Raw genomic sequence first — 18,016 nt, 5'->3', positions numbered from 1 at the left:
TGTAGCTATCTTTAGAACTCTCTCATTGGTACCTTCTTTGTGTTTTGTCAAATTTGCTGTGAAAGTGTTCTTAAAATGAACATGTGCTGGGTCATCATCATCCAAGACTGCTATAACATGAGATATATGGCAGAATGTAGATAAAACAGAACAAGAGATATACAATTCTCCTCCAAGGAGTTCAGTAACAAATTTAATTAACGTGTTATTTTTTAACGAGCATCATCAGCATGGAAGCATGTCCTCTGGAATGGTGGCCAAAGAATGAAGGGGCATACGAATGTTTTAGCATATCTGGCACATAAATATCTTGCAATGTGGCTACAAAAGTGTCATGCAAATGCCTGTTCTTACTTTCAGGTGACGTAAAAAAGAAGCAGGCAGTAGTATTTCCCGTATATGTAAAACAAACTTGTTTGTCTTAGCGATTGGCTGAACAAGAAGTAGGACTGAGTGGACTTGTAGGTTCTAAAGTTTTACATTGTTTTGTTTTTGAGTGCAGTTCTGTAACAAAAAAAATCTACATTTGTATGTTTCACTTTCACAATAAAGAGATTGCACTACAGTGCTTGTACGAGGTGCATTGAAAAATACTATTTGTTTGCCATTTTTATAGTGCAAATATTTATAATAAAAATAATATAAAGTGAGCACTGTACACTTTGTATTGTGTTGTAATAGAAATCAATATATTTGAAAATGTAGAAAAACATCCAAAAATATCTAATAAATGTCAATTGGTATTCTATTAACAGTGCGATTTCTCGTGATTATTTTTTTAATTAATCTCATGAGTTAATTATGATTAATCAACAACCCTAGTTCTGAGCCAACACAATGGAAGCCAAATCTGCATACAAAGTAAACAGGGGGATGCGAAAACACTGGAGACTATACCCTGGTTGTGGGGCAGGTGTGAACTTTGAAGAATAGAAGTAGAATGCAAGGAGGCCTGAGCAGCAGGGGTGTTGCATGAATGCTTCGATCCTGGTTTGCCAGAAAACCAGCGAGCTCTGCAAAAGACTGAATCCTTGGGGGAAAACTCCTTTATTATATAGGAGAGGTAACCATTGATTAGTGTAGACCCAGCTTTGTGTTTTATGATTTTGTTCTATATGTTTTCATTTCCGTTTCCATTATCCTTATTCACTGTCTCTTAAGACTTAGCTCTTGATAATACTTTTATCATTGTTTTCACTATAAATGTATCTTAGTGCTGTGATATTATATATGAGATGAGCCTCAATTGAATCAAACAAGGTGTGTGCACTGTTCCTGTGGGGACAGCTTCTCTTGTAATTTCTGTGACTGTCCAGTGGGTAAGGGCTGGACATGGTAGGGGATGCTTTCAGAGGGGATTGGGAGCTGTGGCACACCTGTTGTTATCCTGCAGGGCAACGTAAAGGTTGGCAGAGCCCGGAGGAGATTGTTTGCATGGCTAACAGACTAGTGGTGTCAGGGAGCTGACACCCAGGTAAGTATCAGCAAGTGTTCTTCTCACTGGAGATAGGGGAGTAATGAGCCCTGAGCACCCAGAGAGAGCATCACAAGTTGTATATCTGATCTCTAAATGAGTGGTCCTCAATGAGGGTTTTCCATACCCTAATGTCATGTTACAACAGACAAAATGCTGGTGAGGCTCCCCTCCCATCTAACCATAAAGAATGGAAGGCTGACTGTGACCCACCCCCTGTATTTTTTTTGCAGCGACCGCACTGAGGACCCATGCTGTAAATCCAAAAACAAGTAAGCAAATTGCTTCTCTTCCTTGCCAACAATCAAAATTTGGCTTGTAAGAAACCTCAATAAACCCCTAACTACAGTAAAGGTACTAAATGGCACTCTAATGTTATAGCAAGAAAGATGCTAAAAATGTCTTGCAGAAGAAAATTATATATTTAAGTCTCCTGGTTTATGTTTTCTTATATGACAGTATCATTGCTGCAGCTTCCAAAATACTGCAAGTAAGTAGGTAGAAAGATTTGTCATTGAATTAAGGGTTACAGAAAAGGTCTTCCTTGAAAATCCAAGCTCAGCTGAAATGATGCTGAAAATTATTTTAAAAGCTTGTGACATCTGTCAAAATGGTTAAAGCCAAGGAATGAAGCAAGGAAGGGTAACCTGGTCCCATGCTAACTGCTGACCCACATGCACTATTTAGAATAAAGTGGGCAGAGCTGCTTGCTATTCTGTGCCAATGACAGAAGATCTCTGAAAATAGAGGTTCTTAAGACAGTTTCAATTAAGTTAGTCCAGTGTTTGAAAATGCTAGATTTCTGAAGTTAGTTTCCCAAAGTAGTATTGAAGTCTACTTTAAAGAGAGAGAGATTTAGTTTTCCCATATGTATGCGATGTACATGCATCACACTCCGTGCATCAAGAGAGCAGAACCCACATGTAAATGCATGTTCTCCAAGTAGATCAGTATTACTTTTTACACTGTGCTTGATTGGAGTAAATTTTCTGAAGTATTCCACTGAGCTGAGCACCTATACACAAATAGAAATCAGTATTCTGCAGGTCTTACATTAATTTCTCTTTAGTAATTTCTTATTTAGAAGAAGATATGAGCTGAGGAGGATGAAGGGTGTAGGACTGGCTTGAGTTACATAGGTAGTATAAATTCTTATTCTAATCTGATGATCTCATTACTTACAAGCTTTTCTGTTGCACTCATCACTGTAGTACCATTCTTCTTCTCTCCTGCTGTATTCTGTGGATTGACCTATATGGTAGTGTGTTCATCAGGAATAAACAGTATGTTCTTAACTTGAGTTAAATAATTCAAGGTAAAATCCTAGTGAAGACAAGGCAGCTTGTAGTTTCCATGTGAACTAGCAAATCTAGTTAAAGGCTGTTGGGAGCCTAGGATTTAATTCTGCCTGCTAATGTGTGAAAACTACAAACTGCCTTGTTATCACTGGGATTTTACCTCAAGTTTTCTAACTTGAGTTAAGAATACGCCTTTTTTTCCAAGTGAGCACTAGGTAGGCGTGTGTCAAATCCTGTTTGCTCCAATAAATTGTCTTCATGTGGGTATGTACAAGCTATATAAAATGACACACAGTTAGAATACGCAAGTAGCAGTAGTAGTTTAATACCTGATACATTTTCTGTTGGGAGCATAGTTTGCCCTTGCAGGTGAATGGACTTGAATAAGTCTTTTTTTCATGTGTAATTTCTAAGAGCTTTATAATATATTTGCCCGGTTACCAACATGCTAAAGGCAAGGATTTTGGACTTTCGTGAGTGATTTTTTTTAAGGTGCTAAACTTCTGCAGCATCAATTGACTTCAGTGGGATTTCTGAATGTTCAGAACTGCTGAAATCAGGCCATACACTTCTTTGCAGGTGACGGGTGTATGTAGAAGCTTTGATTTGTCTCTAAAGGGACGGTACAATTTTTTTATTGTTGTTTAAAAGGATAAATTAATTAGGTCAGAGAAAGCACTTATGTCACCTACCAATGTATCAATTCAATCTTAGTCCCATAACAAATAAATAATTCTATTATTTCCACTTGCATTCTTCTTTCCCTGTAGAAGGGCAGTCAATAAGATTTTTAACATTGCTGTGCACCAAGGACAATGTCACCTTGTCATTTGCCTGCTTGTATTAATGGACCGTGGAGAAATCTTTTATTTCCATCAGGCAAATAAGTGGCATGATTTGTTACATATCAATCTCATTTCAATTTACCACACTTATTTTATCCTGAAATGACCATTGGAAGGCACACAGATTCTCTATCACGTGCGCCACTCTGCAGATATAGAATGTCCATCCTGAACTGCATGTAAAAATGTATCTCTGAAGTAAATTATTTGCCATTCTGCCCTTTCAGGTTATATATTCATCAGATTTCTCAGACCCTTACAGAATTCTTAACTAACTTTGGCTGCCTTGTAATTTAATACTTTCCATGCTATCAAATATAGCTATTGCTATTAAGAGATTTTTTTTTTACTGTCTTTTAAGGATTTCTCTTGTGTTACACCATTTTGAGGACATCTAGAATTTACTTTACAGTTTTAGGGTTTGGGAAAAATAATTGGTATGTATGTAGCATTTTACAAACTAATTTAACCAAGACTAATCCTTATAGCAAGTATCCTTGTTCCTCTGGGTTTTTTATGGAGGAGGTAACTGAAACACAGTGAAGTAATAGTGTATAATTGAGATATAAACAAATTTTAGCTGCTAACTTATCCATTTCTTTCCTTGCACTTTGTTGTATCTGGGTTATTTGGCCTAACTTAATTGATTTAAAAATGAATTTAAAAAATGCAATAATGGTTTAAAATGCCTTGATTCTAATAGATGATGAAGTAAATGTATTCAGCACCACCACCATTAAAAACAGAGTTTATGTTAAGCAATGTGGGATTTCATTTTATTTAAATATTCTGTGTATTCAATCTGTATTAGCCAGCTTCCCTCATTTTGTCATTCTGTTTCTGAGAGCAAGACTTTTTTTTAGAGTCTCAGAACCAGTTTGCATTTTAAACATTTTTAAAATAAATTATCCATTCTTGAATGGGAACAGGAAAAAAGATTTAAATTAATAGCTGAATTAATGCTTATTTTAGAAATGTAATATTCAATTTTTAAAAAGTGTATTACTAACTTTTAAAGAATAATGCTTGCAAATTGCATAGAGTGTATATTTATATTCATCAACTGTTTCCAGTACAGCAACTAGAGTCTTTTAGGAACTAAGTCATAAAATAACTTCACTTTGTAAACCAGGAGAGCCTTTCTGTTTTGAATTGTCACATGGGACATTAGCTGAAATGGAATTAGTGTACGTGATAAACATGTACGTTTTTTTAGATTGCCCCTGTAAGAGAGGGAGTCTTAGGCCCATGGCTGGAGGCCTCAGGATCCTACCACACCCTGCCCCAGAAAGGAGCAGTAGAGAAGTTCTCCAGGCTGCTTAGACTAGCTGCAGGGGAAGCACCAATGAGAGAGGCTGCAGAGAGCAGCCATTCAGGGCCCAGCAGGCTCACATACAAGGCGCAGCAAGGCCGGAGGAGTCAGTCAGCTGGTGACTGGAGCTGGAGGAATGACCATTGTTTTCCTGGCTGGCGGAAGGACTGGCAGGACCACGGACAGATCAGTTGCTGGCAGGGACCGGGGGAGCAAGAGAGCGCTTCTGGCTGGCTGTTGGGCCGGAGTAAAAGACTTCAGTCCTATGGTAAGGGTAAAACATTTGTGAAGGTGCTGGGGCCGCGGGGAAGTGGCCCAGGCAATGGTAGCAGCATGGTGGCTAGTTACGGGGAATGCAGCAGCACGTAGCTGCCATTCATAAGGTCCCTGTGCTGCGGCCTGGAGTAGTGGGTGGCTCTGGGTCCCCCCCCATACCAGCCACTAGGAAAGTGGCTTAAGTCCTGAGGAAGGGAGTTTACTGAACTGTGAAACACCCCAGGAAGGGGATTGGATGGTTTAGTGGGCCCAGAGCATGTAAAGAGTGTGTCTCCCGGGAGGAAGCCCCCGGGGGTACATCCCCATTCCAGGGTCAGGATTGCTTAGACTGAGCCTGGGGAGAGCTACAGAGAAACCAATGGCGGGGTACTGGGATAGGTCCAGCTGAACTGTATACCCTGGAAAGGGTCTGATTTGTTTCACATACAGACTGTGTGTGAGACTCGGCTGGAGGGCTGAGAGTTAGGCCTTCAGTCACAAAGCATGCTTTCTCTTACTGCTTTCCTTTCCCATCAGCTAAGGTGTGTATGTGTCTATTTCATGGCACAGTCCTATTACCTGAAAGGTTTATGAGCCCCAGAATAGTTTTCCATTCTTAGAAATAGTAATAAGTTTGTTGTTTTTTGTACACAAACTATTGATTACCTGTGCAGGCATTACCACAAACATATTTTATAGCATATGACCATGTCTTAGCCAATTAGATGATATTATATAGTGTACAGAGTTAGCTCTTGGGCCAAATTGAGCAATAGTGTAAGTGTGCACAGCTCCAAACTATTTTTTAAAAGGCAATGTACTTTCTACCCTTTTTTTAATCATACTTTTGAAAAACTCTGTTTCACTTGTGAACCAGATTTTAGTAAAGTACATACATATATTAAATCAAACCATTGAAGGAAAGAGTGAAAAGACTGATTAACTCTTTGGATGCATTTTGAAAGCTCATACAAATCGTACAGTTTTGAATTTATTGAGAGATTATTAATGGATTTTTTTGCTGAATTAGTACACCTTGCGAACTTGGAATAGAGAACTGCAATATAACAAAGATCAGTAACCTGGGTTTCTGCCAAGTATAGCAATTCATATTTTTATTTTGAAAAATTTTATGACTGGAAGGGACTTACATTTTTGCAAATCTTAAATCTTCTAAAGTGGAATTCTGGAGTTGGTCAGAATCCAGACTTCATTGTCTTTCAGCTTTTTTTATTCCCCACTAAAAATGATGCAACCCTAGTCAATTGTAAACTAAATATGTTACCTAATAATCAAAACAAATATACTAATTATAAATTACTACTTAATTAAGACTTCTCTACATTTTTGCTAAGCCTTTAACTTCAGAAGCAAGACAAGCTGCTATTTTAAGGCCTAATTGTTCTACTGTTACTCATGTTGATGTGGAATTACTCATACAAGTAGTCCCGTTGAACACGCTGTTCACCAGTGTGAAAAAGGTTGCAGAAACAGGATCTGTTTGAGTACTCCGTCTCTTTTCATTTGTGTTACTGCAGTGCTTACGAAGGATGCTAAATTGACAGCTCCCCTATTTCTCCACAGAACAGGTATAGTATGAGGGGTGGCAGGGCAAGTTTCCCAAGCTTCTCCAGTTTACCTCAGCTGTCACATTCAGCTCTCACATGGGAACTGCCCACAGGTAATGAGTTCATTTGAGTATCCAGATGAGAGAGAGAGAAAGAGAGAGAGTCAATTCTTGGTTTTTATGGGAAGACTGCTAACAAAGTTGCCAATTAGAGCAGGTTGTGATAGTGGCAATTACTTGTCTTCTAAGCAGTTATTTTGCCAGTCAACCCATCTTGATCCAAGGGTGGCCACTGCCATTCCATCCAGTTGTCACTCCACCATAGCCTGGCAAACAGCCTCACCTGGAACACCGGAAAATGAAGATCTCTTTTCATACCACCTTGATATGAAAACTATTGGGAACCTCCTGGGGAGCAGACCCTGTGGTCTTTCATACTTCTGTATTGGCACTGGTGTTTGCTCCAGCTGCATAGTGTTTTGCAGTCTGGGGCTGCAGCCTCCACATTCAGCTTGTCGACACAGAGCTGAGTTTGGCCACTCATGTCATTAGTGGCTGTTCAAACTACACACAAACCTGCGGTCTGTATGTGCTAGCACATAGAGCTCTGCCAGACTGTCAGTGAGATGTTGTTACTGTTCGGTCTGCTTGGAGAGCTGTGACAGATGAAAACAGCCTATTACGTCTCCAGTTGACTAGTGCCCCAATCTCAGATATATTCAGAGGATGAATCTCATTCCTGTGGTCTGGGATATGACGCTCTCGGGCCCCCTTTGTTATGGCAGCTCATGCACTCTTGGACAAAAGAGCTGCTGATCCTTCACCATGCACGGACGATCAGTATCACCAGGTAGCCAAAAATTACGCCCTTAGAAGCATCAGTAGGAAAGAGAGTCTAGCACGCTAAGTAAATTCAGGGGTCCATTGCTGCACCTGCCTCCACTTGATTGTAGACCCTGGACTAGACTCAATAGGTTACTTGCTGGCTGAACCAGAGTTACCACAAGCGTGCAGTAGCTAGGTCTGGTTTCCTCCCCATTCTGTGACTGTGGAGAAGCATAGCAGACAGTAAATCATGTGGTGAAAGAGCATCCAACCCAACATCTGGAGGACAATCTAAAATATCTAGCGTGTCTTGATGTAGAGGCCACCCTGTGGTTATGGAACCTGGACATGAAGCTCTGACATCTGTTAGGAGAGAGGGGTTCTGTGTTTTTTTGATTTCTCAGTTTTGTGAAATGGGCAGTTATGCAATGGGAATTTGGGCAGAGACTCCTAAACCATCCTCACATTTTAACAAACTTCAGTCATTACTGACTTTGGGGGGATTCACACCAGCAGTCTAGGGGTGAAAGGCTCTAAATCCCATTACTAATCCCCTGTGCTTAGTGTCATGATTCCAGTTTACATGGCTTTCCATTAATTTTTGCACCAGACTGATTTGCAAGCTTTGAACTGTAAACACGTAACGCCCGCAGAAACTCAGAATCCCATCAACCTCCCATTGATGGGGGTTCTTTGTGAAATTGTAGACACTATCTGGGAGTTCTTTAATTTTGCAGTTCACTGTTGGTGTGTGTCCAGCACAGACAGAAATGAACTGTGGAGGGAGGGATGGGGATGTATAGGAGGTTGGAAAATTAGGGTCACCAGTCAGAATGAAACATGTCCCAAATTTGGGTTTGTTATATAGAATAAACGGGTATGCATGCACATGCGCAACATGCTGTGCCTCCTCCAAGTCTGAGCAAGAGGTGAGCAGAAGATGAGTACCATAAGTTTATCAAAACACCTTGAGAACCATTACCCTGAAGTTCAGCCCAAAGCCAATAGGTAGCATAAGCATAATGGTGCATGGGGAAGCAAAGTGTTACCTCAGAGGTAGTGTTGCTACTGTGAATTTTGAAATAATTGTTATTTTTCTTAAAGCCCCAGCTGCTGGAGCCTTGTGAGGATCCTCTGGTTTGTTTGTTTTTTTTTTAATTAAATTTCTAGCCCTCATTCTTGTACCTCCTTTGCACCCTAAAGGATCAAAAACAAGGAGACAAATAAAAATAACCCATATTTATGTATTTATTTTAATCTCATGATTTTAAGCCAATCTCATAATTTTGGGGACTTGACTCATTATTATTTCTAACACTCATGGTTGGCAGTACAGAGTGCAGCAGCAGCATATAGTCGTGGAGGATAACCAAGGAGGTGTGGCTGTCTGTGTCAGGAGAGCAGCAGGCTTGAGGATGGTGATTTGTGGCACTGGAGAGTGGGCGAGCTCATAGTCTCAGGAGTAAGAACTGAAGGAGGAGGTCACAGTGCAGACAAAGAGTCCTTGACCCTGCATCAGGAGGAGAGGGAGCTGGAAGCACCTTCGCAAGGAGGTGTGTACTGGGGGCTACAAAATATTTTGACTGCTCACCTTCTGCCACAGTGCAAGAGCACAAGCCCCCAATCCTTATTTTTATTATTAGTTTTTATTCCTACTACAGTAGGCCCCAGAGGCCTCAGTGAGGGTCAGAGCTTCATTGTGCTATCCAGACACCAAATAAAATGTAGTTCTTGCCCTGTGGAGTTAACTTAGATTGTAAAGAAAAGATGCAACAAGAGGGTGTAACAGGGAGTGGGGGAAAAAAGATGAGGATAAGAACATAAGAATGGCCATACTGGATCAGACCAATGGTTCATCTAGCCCAGTATCCTGTCTTCCAGCAGTGGCCAATGCCAGGTGTCCCAGTGGGAATGAACAGAATAGGCAATCATCAAGTGATCCATCCCCTGTCGCCCATTCCCAGCTTCTGGCAAACAGAGGCTAGGGACACCATCCTGGCTAATAGCTATTGTTGGACCTATCCTCCTATGAATTTATCTAGTTCTTTTTTGAACCCTGGATAATAATAGGAGACCTATGCACACAATTTGAAGATTGAGTTTGGGTTGTTGGTTTGTTTTTGTTTTCTTTTAATAGATATAATGATCTGGACAATCCCTACTGGCTCCCTGGCTTGCAATTGTGAGCAATTTATCAAAGGAATGACAGGAGAAGTGGAACTGGAGGGATTTGAACGAAGGTGGGGTAGCCCTTAGCTCTGGAATGGTGTTCCTCACAGAATGCATGCCATGAAAGGAAGTGTGATGGTGTTAGCTGGTGAAGCAATCGATTGGGCAGTCAAGGCTGGCATTGTTGGCAGAACGGAAGAGGAAGGGAGAGAACATGACAAGATGCGATACAAAAATGGAATTGTAGGGAAGAGTTCAGTTGTGAATGGCCTTAAAGATAAGGTTTCTCTAACTGTGGTGGGGCGATTAATGGCACACACATTCCAATTTTAGCACCAGACCACCTTGCCTCTGAATACATCAATAGGAAGGGATACCTCTCCATGGTGTTGCAGGTGCTTATGGATCACCGATGGTGTTTCACGGACATCAATGCAAGCTGGTCTGGAAAGGTGCATGATGCACGCATCTTCAGGAACAGTGGCCTGTACAGAAAGCTGCAGGCAGGGACTTTCTTTCCAGACCACAAGTTCACAGTGGGGGATGTGGAAATGCCCATAGTAATCCTGGGAGACCCAGCTTACCCCTTACAGCCCTGGCTCATGAAACCTTACACAGGTCATCTGGACAGCAGCAAGGAGCGTTTTAACAACAGGCTGAGCGGGTACCCCATGGTAGTCGAATGTGCCTTTGGCCATTTGAAACCTCACTGGAGGTGTTTCAATGGCAGGCTAGACCTTACCAAGGATAATATTCCTGTGGTCATAGCCACGTGCTGCACTTTGCATAATCTGTGTGAATCTAAGGGTGAAATATTTGCTCAGGTGTGGAGCGCTGAGGCAGAGCGCTTGGCTGCACATTTGAACAGCCAGATGCTAGGGCTGTCAGAGGAGCCCAGAGGGCTGCTATTAACATCAGAAAGGCTTTGAGGAACCACTTTGACAATGAGGGGCAGTTACACGTGCTATGGAGTTGCTTTCCTGGTGCATCTGTGTACAGTTTTGGGGCCCAAGATCCATGCAACACAATGCTTTAGAAGCCTGTTCCCGAGAGTGAATTGATTGCTATACGCTTTTGTAGAACACAGAATAAAAACGCTGTGCCGTTAAATACCTTAGCCTTCATTTATTGTTAAAAAGGATAAAACCTCACAACTGTGTGTGTAGCTCCAGCAATCACTGTGCAAGCTGTGAGAGGGGGTGGAGTGATGGGGAGGCTCAGGAGGGCTGTGAAGTGAAAAGGAAGGTCTGGGCATAGAGGGTGGGGTGGGGTTGTCAAAGAATTGTGCATCTGCACGTGCTGCAGTGGAAGATTGATCACAGATCTGCTCAGTCTGCAGCTGTATCAAAGACTTGAGCATCTCCGTCTGATCCTCCATCACTTTTATCATCCGCTCTGTCGCTTGCCTAGCAAAAGCAGCACTCTCCTTTCTGACCTGCCTTTCAGCTTTCCAGCACTCTTTCCGTGCCCTGGTCTGTCTCTCATCGCGCTGCAGCGCCTCCCGGAACACGTCTTCTTTGCTGCGCCTCGGGTTCTTTCTTATCTGCCGAAGCCAGTCCTCAGGGGTGCATGGTGTGTTCCTCAAGGTCTGTGCTGAACAGAAGAGGGATTGTTACGTTCCAGCAAGTGATTGAAACATTTTAGTAAAAATGGCCTTTTGCTAGTAGAAATCACTTTCTCTCTGAGACTCTAGGCAGGCACACAGCTCTGTGAGCACCCCAGTCATGGTGAGTTTTGGGAGTGGGGGGGAAGGCCGTTGTGCATATGGACAAAAAGGTCACGGCTTGCAGGACAGCTTTGCAGGAAACTCATTCTAAAATTATCCCACACTTTTTCACAGGCGGTCAACCTGCTGGCTGACGTCGCGCTGCTGTGGGTGACCAGAGAAACCAGTGCACAGCTGCTGAATGCTTGCGGCTTTCACCCTGGTCTATATGCAGTTCAGCTATGTGCCGCTTTGGTCCTAGCTCCAGTGATGGCTAAATGGCATGGTACAGTTCCCTACAATGGGGGAACTAACAAGGCTGCAATCTCTTGGAATCTGTGGCAGATTAACAAGTACCTCTTGGAAACTTTCCAGAGCCTCTCTCTGGAGGATTCCTTGCAGGTCTCAATGTCCATCGACACCCTGCTTGGCCATGCAGATTAACTACACAGGGCAATGTCCAGCTCACAGAAAACACTACCTGCCTCCCACTTTTTGATTCCCTACACAAGCCACAGCAACTTACCCGGCATCTTATCTGCTTCCTGCTCCCCGCTGAGCACTTCTGAAGTGGAGAAAAGTTCCTGGCTGCCTGCCCCACCAGGCAACCCTGCTGGGAGCAGCACATCCTCTTCTAGCTCGATTTCTTCATCCAGAACTTCAGCCTCTGGGTTACCCCCTCCCTTTCTCCTGCCTGTGAAATATCCATGGGGCTATCGGCAATGGAGATGGAGTCACCACCGAGGATAGCATTCAGCTCCTTATAGGTCTTAGCTGCAGCACTGGAGCGATGGTTCGCCTCCCGCGCCCTATGGTACGCCTGCCTCAGCTCCAATAAAATAGGGAAAAAAACCCTGTGGTCTCTACACTGCATGTTTGTCAACAATAAAGGGAGGGGAAAAGACAAAAGTGTCTCGCAGGGGTGAAAGTTTTTTGTCGCCAAAACTAGGTGGTTTTTGTTGTTGTTGTTGAGAAAAGTCACATTGCAGTGTGTATGCTATCACTGGTTTGTCACCAAAAGCCAGTTTTTGGTGACAAAACTTGCCAGTGTAGACAAGCCCTAAATTAGCTCCCCTTCTGCCGCCACACTGAGCTGGTCTGTTCTCCTTTTGAGCGCCTCAGCGAAGCCATGCATGCTTTGCAGATGTATTGAGGTGGGACCATGAGGGCCCAGAGCAGCTTTTTAACCCCTTCCTTAACAGTGCAGGGTTTGTCACAGCGTAGTTGAGAGCTTTAGCAGTGTAGACTGAGGGAAAAGGCCAGAACTTGGAAGCATGAAGATGTGGCTGCAGTAGGGACCTCCTGGTGAGCAGAATCTGAGGTTGTGGCTTACCCCAGGAGTTGCAATTACTCCACCCCTGCCAACATCAGAAGTACAACAGGGTTGAGAATGTTTTACCTGAGTGACAATCATGTGCACAGCAATACGTAGGTGGGTATTAGGTGTGATTTGTAACAATGCTGACTTTGCTGTGTTAACTGAAACCTGTGCACCAAGGACTACCACAGCCTGTCATCTGCCAGCTCACATTAATGGGTCATGAAGAAATCTTTTACCTCCAGCAGCAGATGAGCGGCATGATTTGTTAGATATCCGTGTCATTTTGGCTCACCATCCTTATTTTATCCTGAAATGACCACAGGAAGGCACACCAATTCTCTGTCATAGGAGGCTCCGCAGATGTGGACTGTCCATCCTGAACTGCATGTAAAACTCTTGTATTGCTATGAATTGCCTATACAGCCACATACAGATGAAATTCCACCTTGGCATCATCACCTGCTGCTACTAGTGGAGATGTGGTGAGGAAGACTGACAGAAGAGACTGCATGTCATACAGGCTGTAGTGAGCCTCCCCGGCACTTCTCATTGCTCCCAAGCATCCTTTGGAATAAACGGAGGCAGTATGCAAAGTAGGGTATGTTGAGGAATAGATTACTGCTCACTGCTCTCACTTCATTTGGCAGATGCCACTAACCTGGAGAAGGAGGAGCCGGTGAATCTATTGCTGTGATTCCCCTCTTGCTTGTTTTATTAGTAGTGTTTGATTTATCAAAGGACAATGTAGTGCCATGGCCAGAGATGACCATTAACTACTTCTCTCACAGCGATCCAAGACATGATGCAATTTGTTGATAAAATAACTTTTCTTCCTGTGCCTCACTGTACATCTTTCAAGAAACACTCCAATGAAGTGTCAACATTGTAATTAGAGTTGAGCAAAACTTGGAATTTTCATCTGAGAGGAAATTTCAACATGTCAGGATTTGTTTGTGTCCCAAAATGGGATGAAAAGACAAAATTTCCTGTGGAGCGAAATTCCAAAATATTTTGTGTTGGAAATATTTTTGATCCAAGTGAAACATGTCAACATTCCCAAAACGCAGTTTCAAGTAATTTCAACATTAAACTCCATTTCCTTAAGGTGGCACGTTGCCTTATGGGATTTGTAATTCAGGGGTATGATCCCCCCCCCATTCCCCCGCTATATACCAGGCTCCCCAGGTTGGCGTGCATCTCCCATAATGCACCCAGAATCACCTGACTCGCATGAGTGAAGTGAACACTTCACCTTATGGGACTCGTACTTCTCCGGGGAGCCCAGCCCATAGGAGAGAATGGGGCCCAGAACTAAACTAATCGGAAAATGCAATTTAGTGATTTATTGACCGGTGTCTCAATGAAAAAACTGGACAGTTCAAACAACACAATATTCATATTCATGTTGAACCGACCCCAAATGAAATATTTCATTTCAATTTTCCTGATGGAAAAATCAAGAATTTTCGGAAAAATCAAGAATTTTCTATAGAAAGTTTTGATTTTTGTGGAAACTGCATTTTCTGTCAGAAAATGATTCCAGTTGAAAATTCCTCACCAGATATACTTGTAATATCTGATGAGAGAATATAGGGAAGATTGGACTGCTGCCTTGCCATTATGAGACCTCCAGTTTCTCTGCCCAGGAAATAAATAAACGTCTGTAGTTTAAACAAAGCAAACAGCAACAGAATATCAAGCTGTACACGCGGATAAAGAAAAATTCCGGATCCAGTTCTGCAATATGCTGAGCACCCTGAACTCCCGTTGAAGCTAATGGGCATTGAGGGCACTCAGTCCTTGTGGGATCAGGCTCTCAGTTTGCTAATATATCTCAGTTTTAAGTCTTCCAGCTGATGGTAGTAACAGAAATTAACAGATAAGTTAAAATATATATAAATATTATTTAAATTTTGATAATGTTTCCCTTTTAGCAATTTTAATGTTTCTGCCACCCTAAAAAGAAACAATTCCCGTCTGCTGGGGCAAAAATAGAACAGTTGTGAGAACTGTACGGTTTAGGTTCAAATAAATGTTTCAGCATGTTGGTGGTGGTGGGTTTAATCAGTTGCACAGAGAGCCTAATAGATATGCAGGTTTCAGAGTAGCAGCCGTGTTAGTCTGTATTTGCAAAAAGAAAAGGAGTACTTGTGGCACCTTAGAGACTAACAAATTTATTTGAGACTTTAATTTGCTTCTATGACAATTGGCCAGAGGGCAAACTGAATTGCACTAACTTGAGAAGCAGTGGCGCTTTCCCTGCCCCTTTCTTGATAAGTGCAAGCTGAAGTAGAAAGCCTTGCTAATAGCACAGAAGCAGTTCACACCATGTAATCATCTTAGGAGCGTTTTCATCAAACTCCTCTCTTCATATTCCTGTTTACATTTTTCACACCTTAATGAAAAGGCTGTCTTTTGCAGGAAAAAGGTAGGACCAGTACTGCAGTAGAAGTGTTCCTGCTAATGTAAAGTTGATATGGAAGCTCTTTCAGCTTTTATTAGTTACACTCATTCCCGCTTTGGCTTAGTTCATGGTTTCTTCTAGTACAACAAAAGATGATTTTCTCTGGTGTATTCGTAGCTTTAGCTCCTAATGATGGCTTTCTGCTGTACTCTGGTGGTCCTCTGAGGCTGTTTGTTTTAGCGTCTTGTGCTGACGGGTACATCTGGTGATAGCTCTGGAATACTAATGCCAATGCTGGTTCTCACAAAGCCTGGCTTTTGAAAAATGCTTTAGACCATTCAGCACCCCTCTACCATGCTGAGCGACAAGAGGGCAGAAAGGCCATGCTCAGTGAATTTTTTTTTTTTAATGCAAAGTAAGCAGCCCACAGGAATGGCAGCTCTTTGCTTCACATCCTTCTGCCCAGGCTTCTTACAAAGCTGTAGCCATCTATTTGCATAAATATCAGGCCTGTCCCTTGTTACAGTCTTTGTTACATAGATGCTATCAAAGGAAATGGAGGGAGAACAGATTTGAACATCTTGCATTCCGCTCTTAAAAAAAGTGTGATTGTATAACTAATCCACATGGTTTTCTTTTTGGTTTTATTAGATTCCCCCCTGTCCCCATTCCCATTTCTTGTTTCAAAGCCACTGTTCCTAGCCTGTACAGGGACATCAGCAATAGATGCCTTGGAGCAATAGCACGTGCAGTATTCTCTGCAGGAGAGCCCTTCGACATCATTATGACCAGTGATTGATTTGCTGCAGGTTGTTGTTCTCTTCCATTAACCACTTGGCACAGTCACTTCTCATCACCCATTTCATGACAGAGACATGAGAACTTTGCTGCCACTATATTTCTCATAATCAGTTTGATTTGCCCAAATCTCCTGTAGGTTAATGCATGTTTGGTATATGCTGTACATACCAGTTGCCAGTCTGGCGAGAAGGCGTTCACACAGTTGCCAATAGAAGGGGAGACAGTCCATAAGATAATCTTGCTATTAAAATGTGGTCCACACAATTAAAAGCTTAGGAACCCTTGGTCAATCTACCATATTTAGGCATTTTGTCTCCACTTCAGTCTCATGCATGTAGGCAATATCAGAGTACTAAATAAAGAGAACCATTTCAACTAGGGTTGTCAAGTAATTGCAGTTAGCTCATATGATAAACTCAAAAAAATTAATTGCAATTAAAAATATTAATCATTATTAATCACAGTTTTAATTGCACTGTTAAACAATAGAATACCAATTGAAATGTATTAAATATTTTTGGATGTTTTTCTATATTTTCTAATATATCCATTTCAATTACAACACAGAATACAAAGTGGACAGTGCTCACTTTATATAGTTTTTATTACAAATATTTGCACTGTAAAAATGATAAACAAAAGAACATGTTTTTCAATTCACCTCATACAAGTACTGTAGTGAGATCTCTTTATCATGAAAGTCAAACTTACAAATGTAGAATTATGTACAAAAAAACTGCACTCAAAAACAAAACAATGTAAAACTTTAGAGCCTACAAGTCCACTCAGTCCTACTTCTTGTTCAGCCAATCGCTAAGACCAGGGGTGGGCAAACTTTTTGGGCCGAGGGCTACATCTGGGTGGGGAAATTGTATGCAGGGCTGGGGCAGGGGGTTGGTGTGCGGAAGGGAGTGCAGGGTGTGGGAGGGGGTGCAGTGTGCAGGAATGGGCTCAGGGCAAGGGATTGGGGCAGAGGAGGGGTGCAGGGTGTATGAGGGGGCTCAGGAAAGGGGGTTGGGTGCAGGAGGGGTGGGGAGTGCAGGGGGCTCAGGGCAGAGGTGCAGGAGGGGTGCGGGGTGCAACGGGGCTCAGGGCAGGGAGTTGGGGGGTGGGGTGCAGGAGGGGTTCGGGGTGCGGGCTCCGGCCCGACGCTGCTTACCTAAAGTGGCTCTGGGGTGGCAGCAGCGCACGCCGGAGCCTGGGCAGTCTCCCTGCATGCCTGGCCTGGCCCCAGCTGTGCCACTCTGGGAAGTGGCCAGAGCCACCGCCCTGCTCAGCCCCTGGGAGAGCAGGGGGGCACAGGGCTCCATGCACTGCCCTTGCCACGCCTCCAGGTACCTCCCCATTCCCGGCCAATGGGAGCTGCGGGGGGCGGTGCGTGGAGGCAAGGGCAATGCACGGAGCCCTCTACCGCATAGGGACGACAGGGACATGGTGCCAGCCACTTCTGAGAGTGGCGTGGGGCCTGCGGCACCACAGAGGGCAGTCCCACAGGCTGGATCCAAAGACCTGATGGGCCGGATCCAGCCCGCAGGCCGCAGTTTGCCCACCCCTGGCTAAGAAAAACAAGTTTGTTTACATTTACAGGAGATAATGCTGCCCACTTCTTAATTACAGCGTCACCTGAAAGTGAGAACAGGCGTTTGCATGGCACTGTTGTAGCCAGTGTCACAATATATTTACATGCCAGATGCACTAAAGATTCATATGCCTCCTCATGCTTTGGCCACCGTTCCAGAGGACATGCCTCCATGCTGATGACGCTTGTTAAAAAAAAAAATGTGTTTGTTTAAATTTGTGACTGAACTCCTGGGGGGGGGGGAATTGTATGTCTCCTGCTCTGTTTTACCCGCATTCTGTCATATATTTCGTGTTTATACCAATCTAGGATGATGACCCAGCACATGTTCTTTTTCAAGAACACTTTCACTGCAAATTTGACAAAATGCAAAGAAGGTACCAATGTGAAATTTCTAAAGATAGCTACCGCACTCAACCCAAGAAGCGCCTTCCAAAATCTGAAAGGGATGAGGTGTGGAG

The 18,016-nt window shown here is 43.0% G+C and overlaps 1 protein-coding gene across 6 annotated transcripts in view; it reads left to right on the top strand.

The window, feature by feature from the left end:
• FAM124A (family with sequence similarity 124 member A) overlaps positions 1-18,016 on the top strand; it is a 69,767-nt gene that overhangs the window by 33,445 nt on the left and 18,306 nt on the right. The window contains exon 3 of one of the 6 annotated variants that reach the window (XM_073343264.1): positions 1,708-1,746. The exons of the other annotated variants lie outside the window; for them this stretch is intronic. Coding sequence (XP_073199365.1) covers positions 1,708-1,746 — 39 coding nt within the window. The remainder of the gene's footprint in view (positions 1-1,707; positions 1,747-18,016) is intronic. 6 annotated transcript variants of the gene reach the window in all.

This window comes from Lepidochelys kempii, chromosome 1 (genome assembly GCF_965140265.1).
Source record: "Lepidochelys kempii isolate rLepKem1 chromosome 1, rLepKem1.hap2, whole genome shotgun sequence".
Classification (NCBI taxonomy): Eukaryota; Metazoa; Chordata; order Testudines; family Cheloniidae; genus Lepidochelys; species Lepidochelys kempii.
Note: the sequence above shows the minus strand (reverse complement) of the source record. Positions and strands in the feature narration are given on the sequence as shown.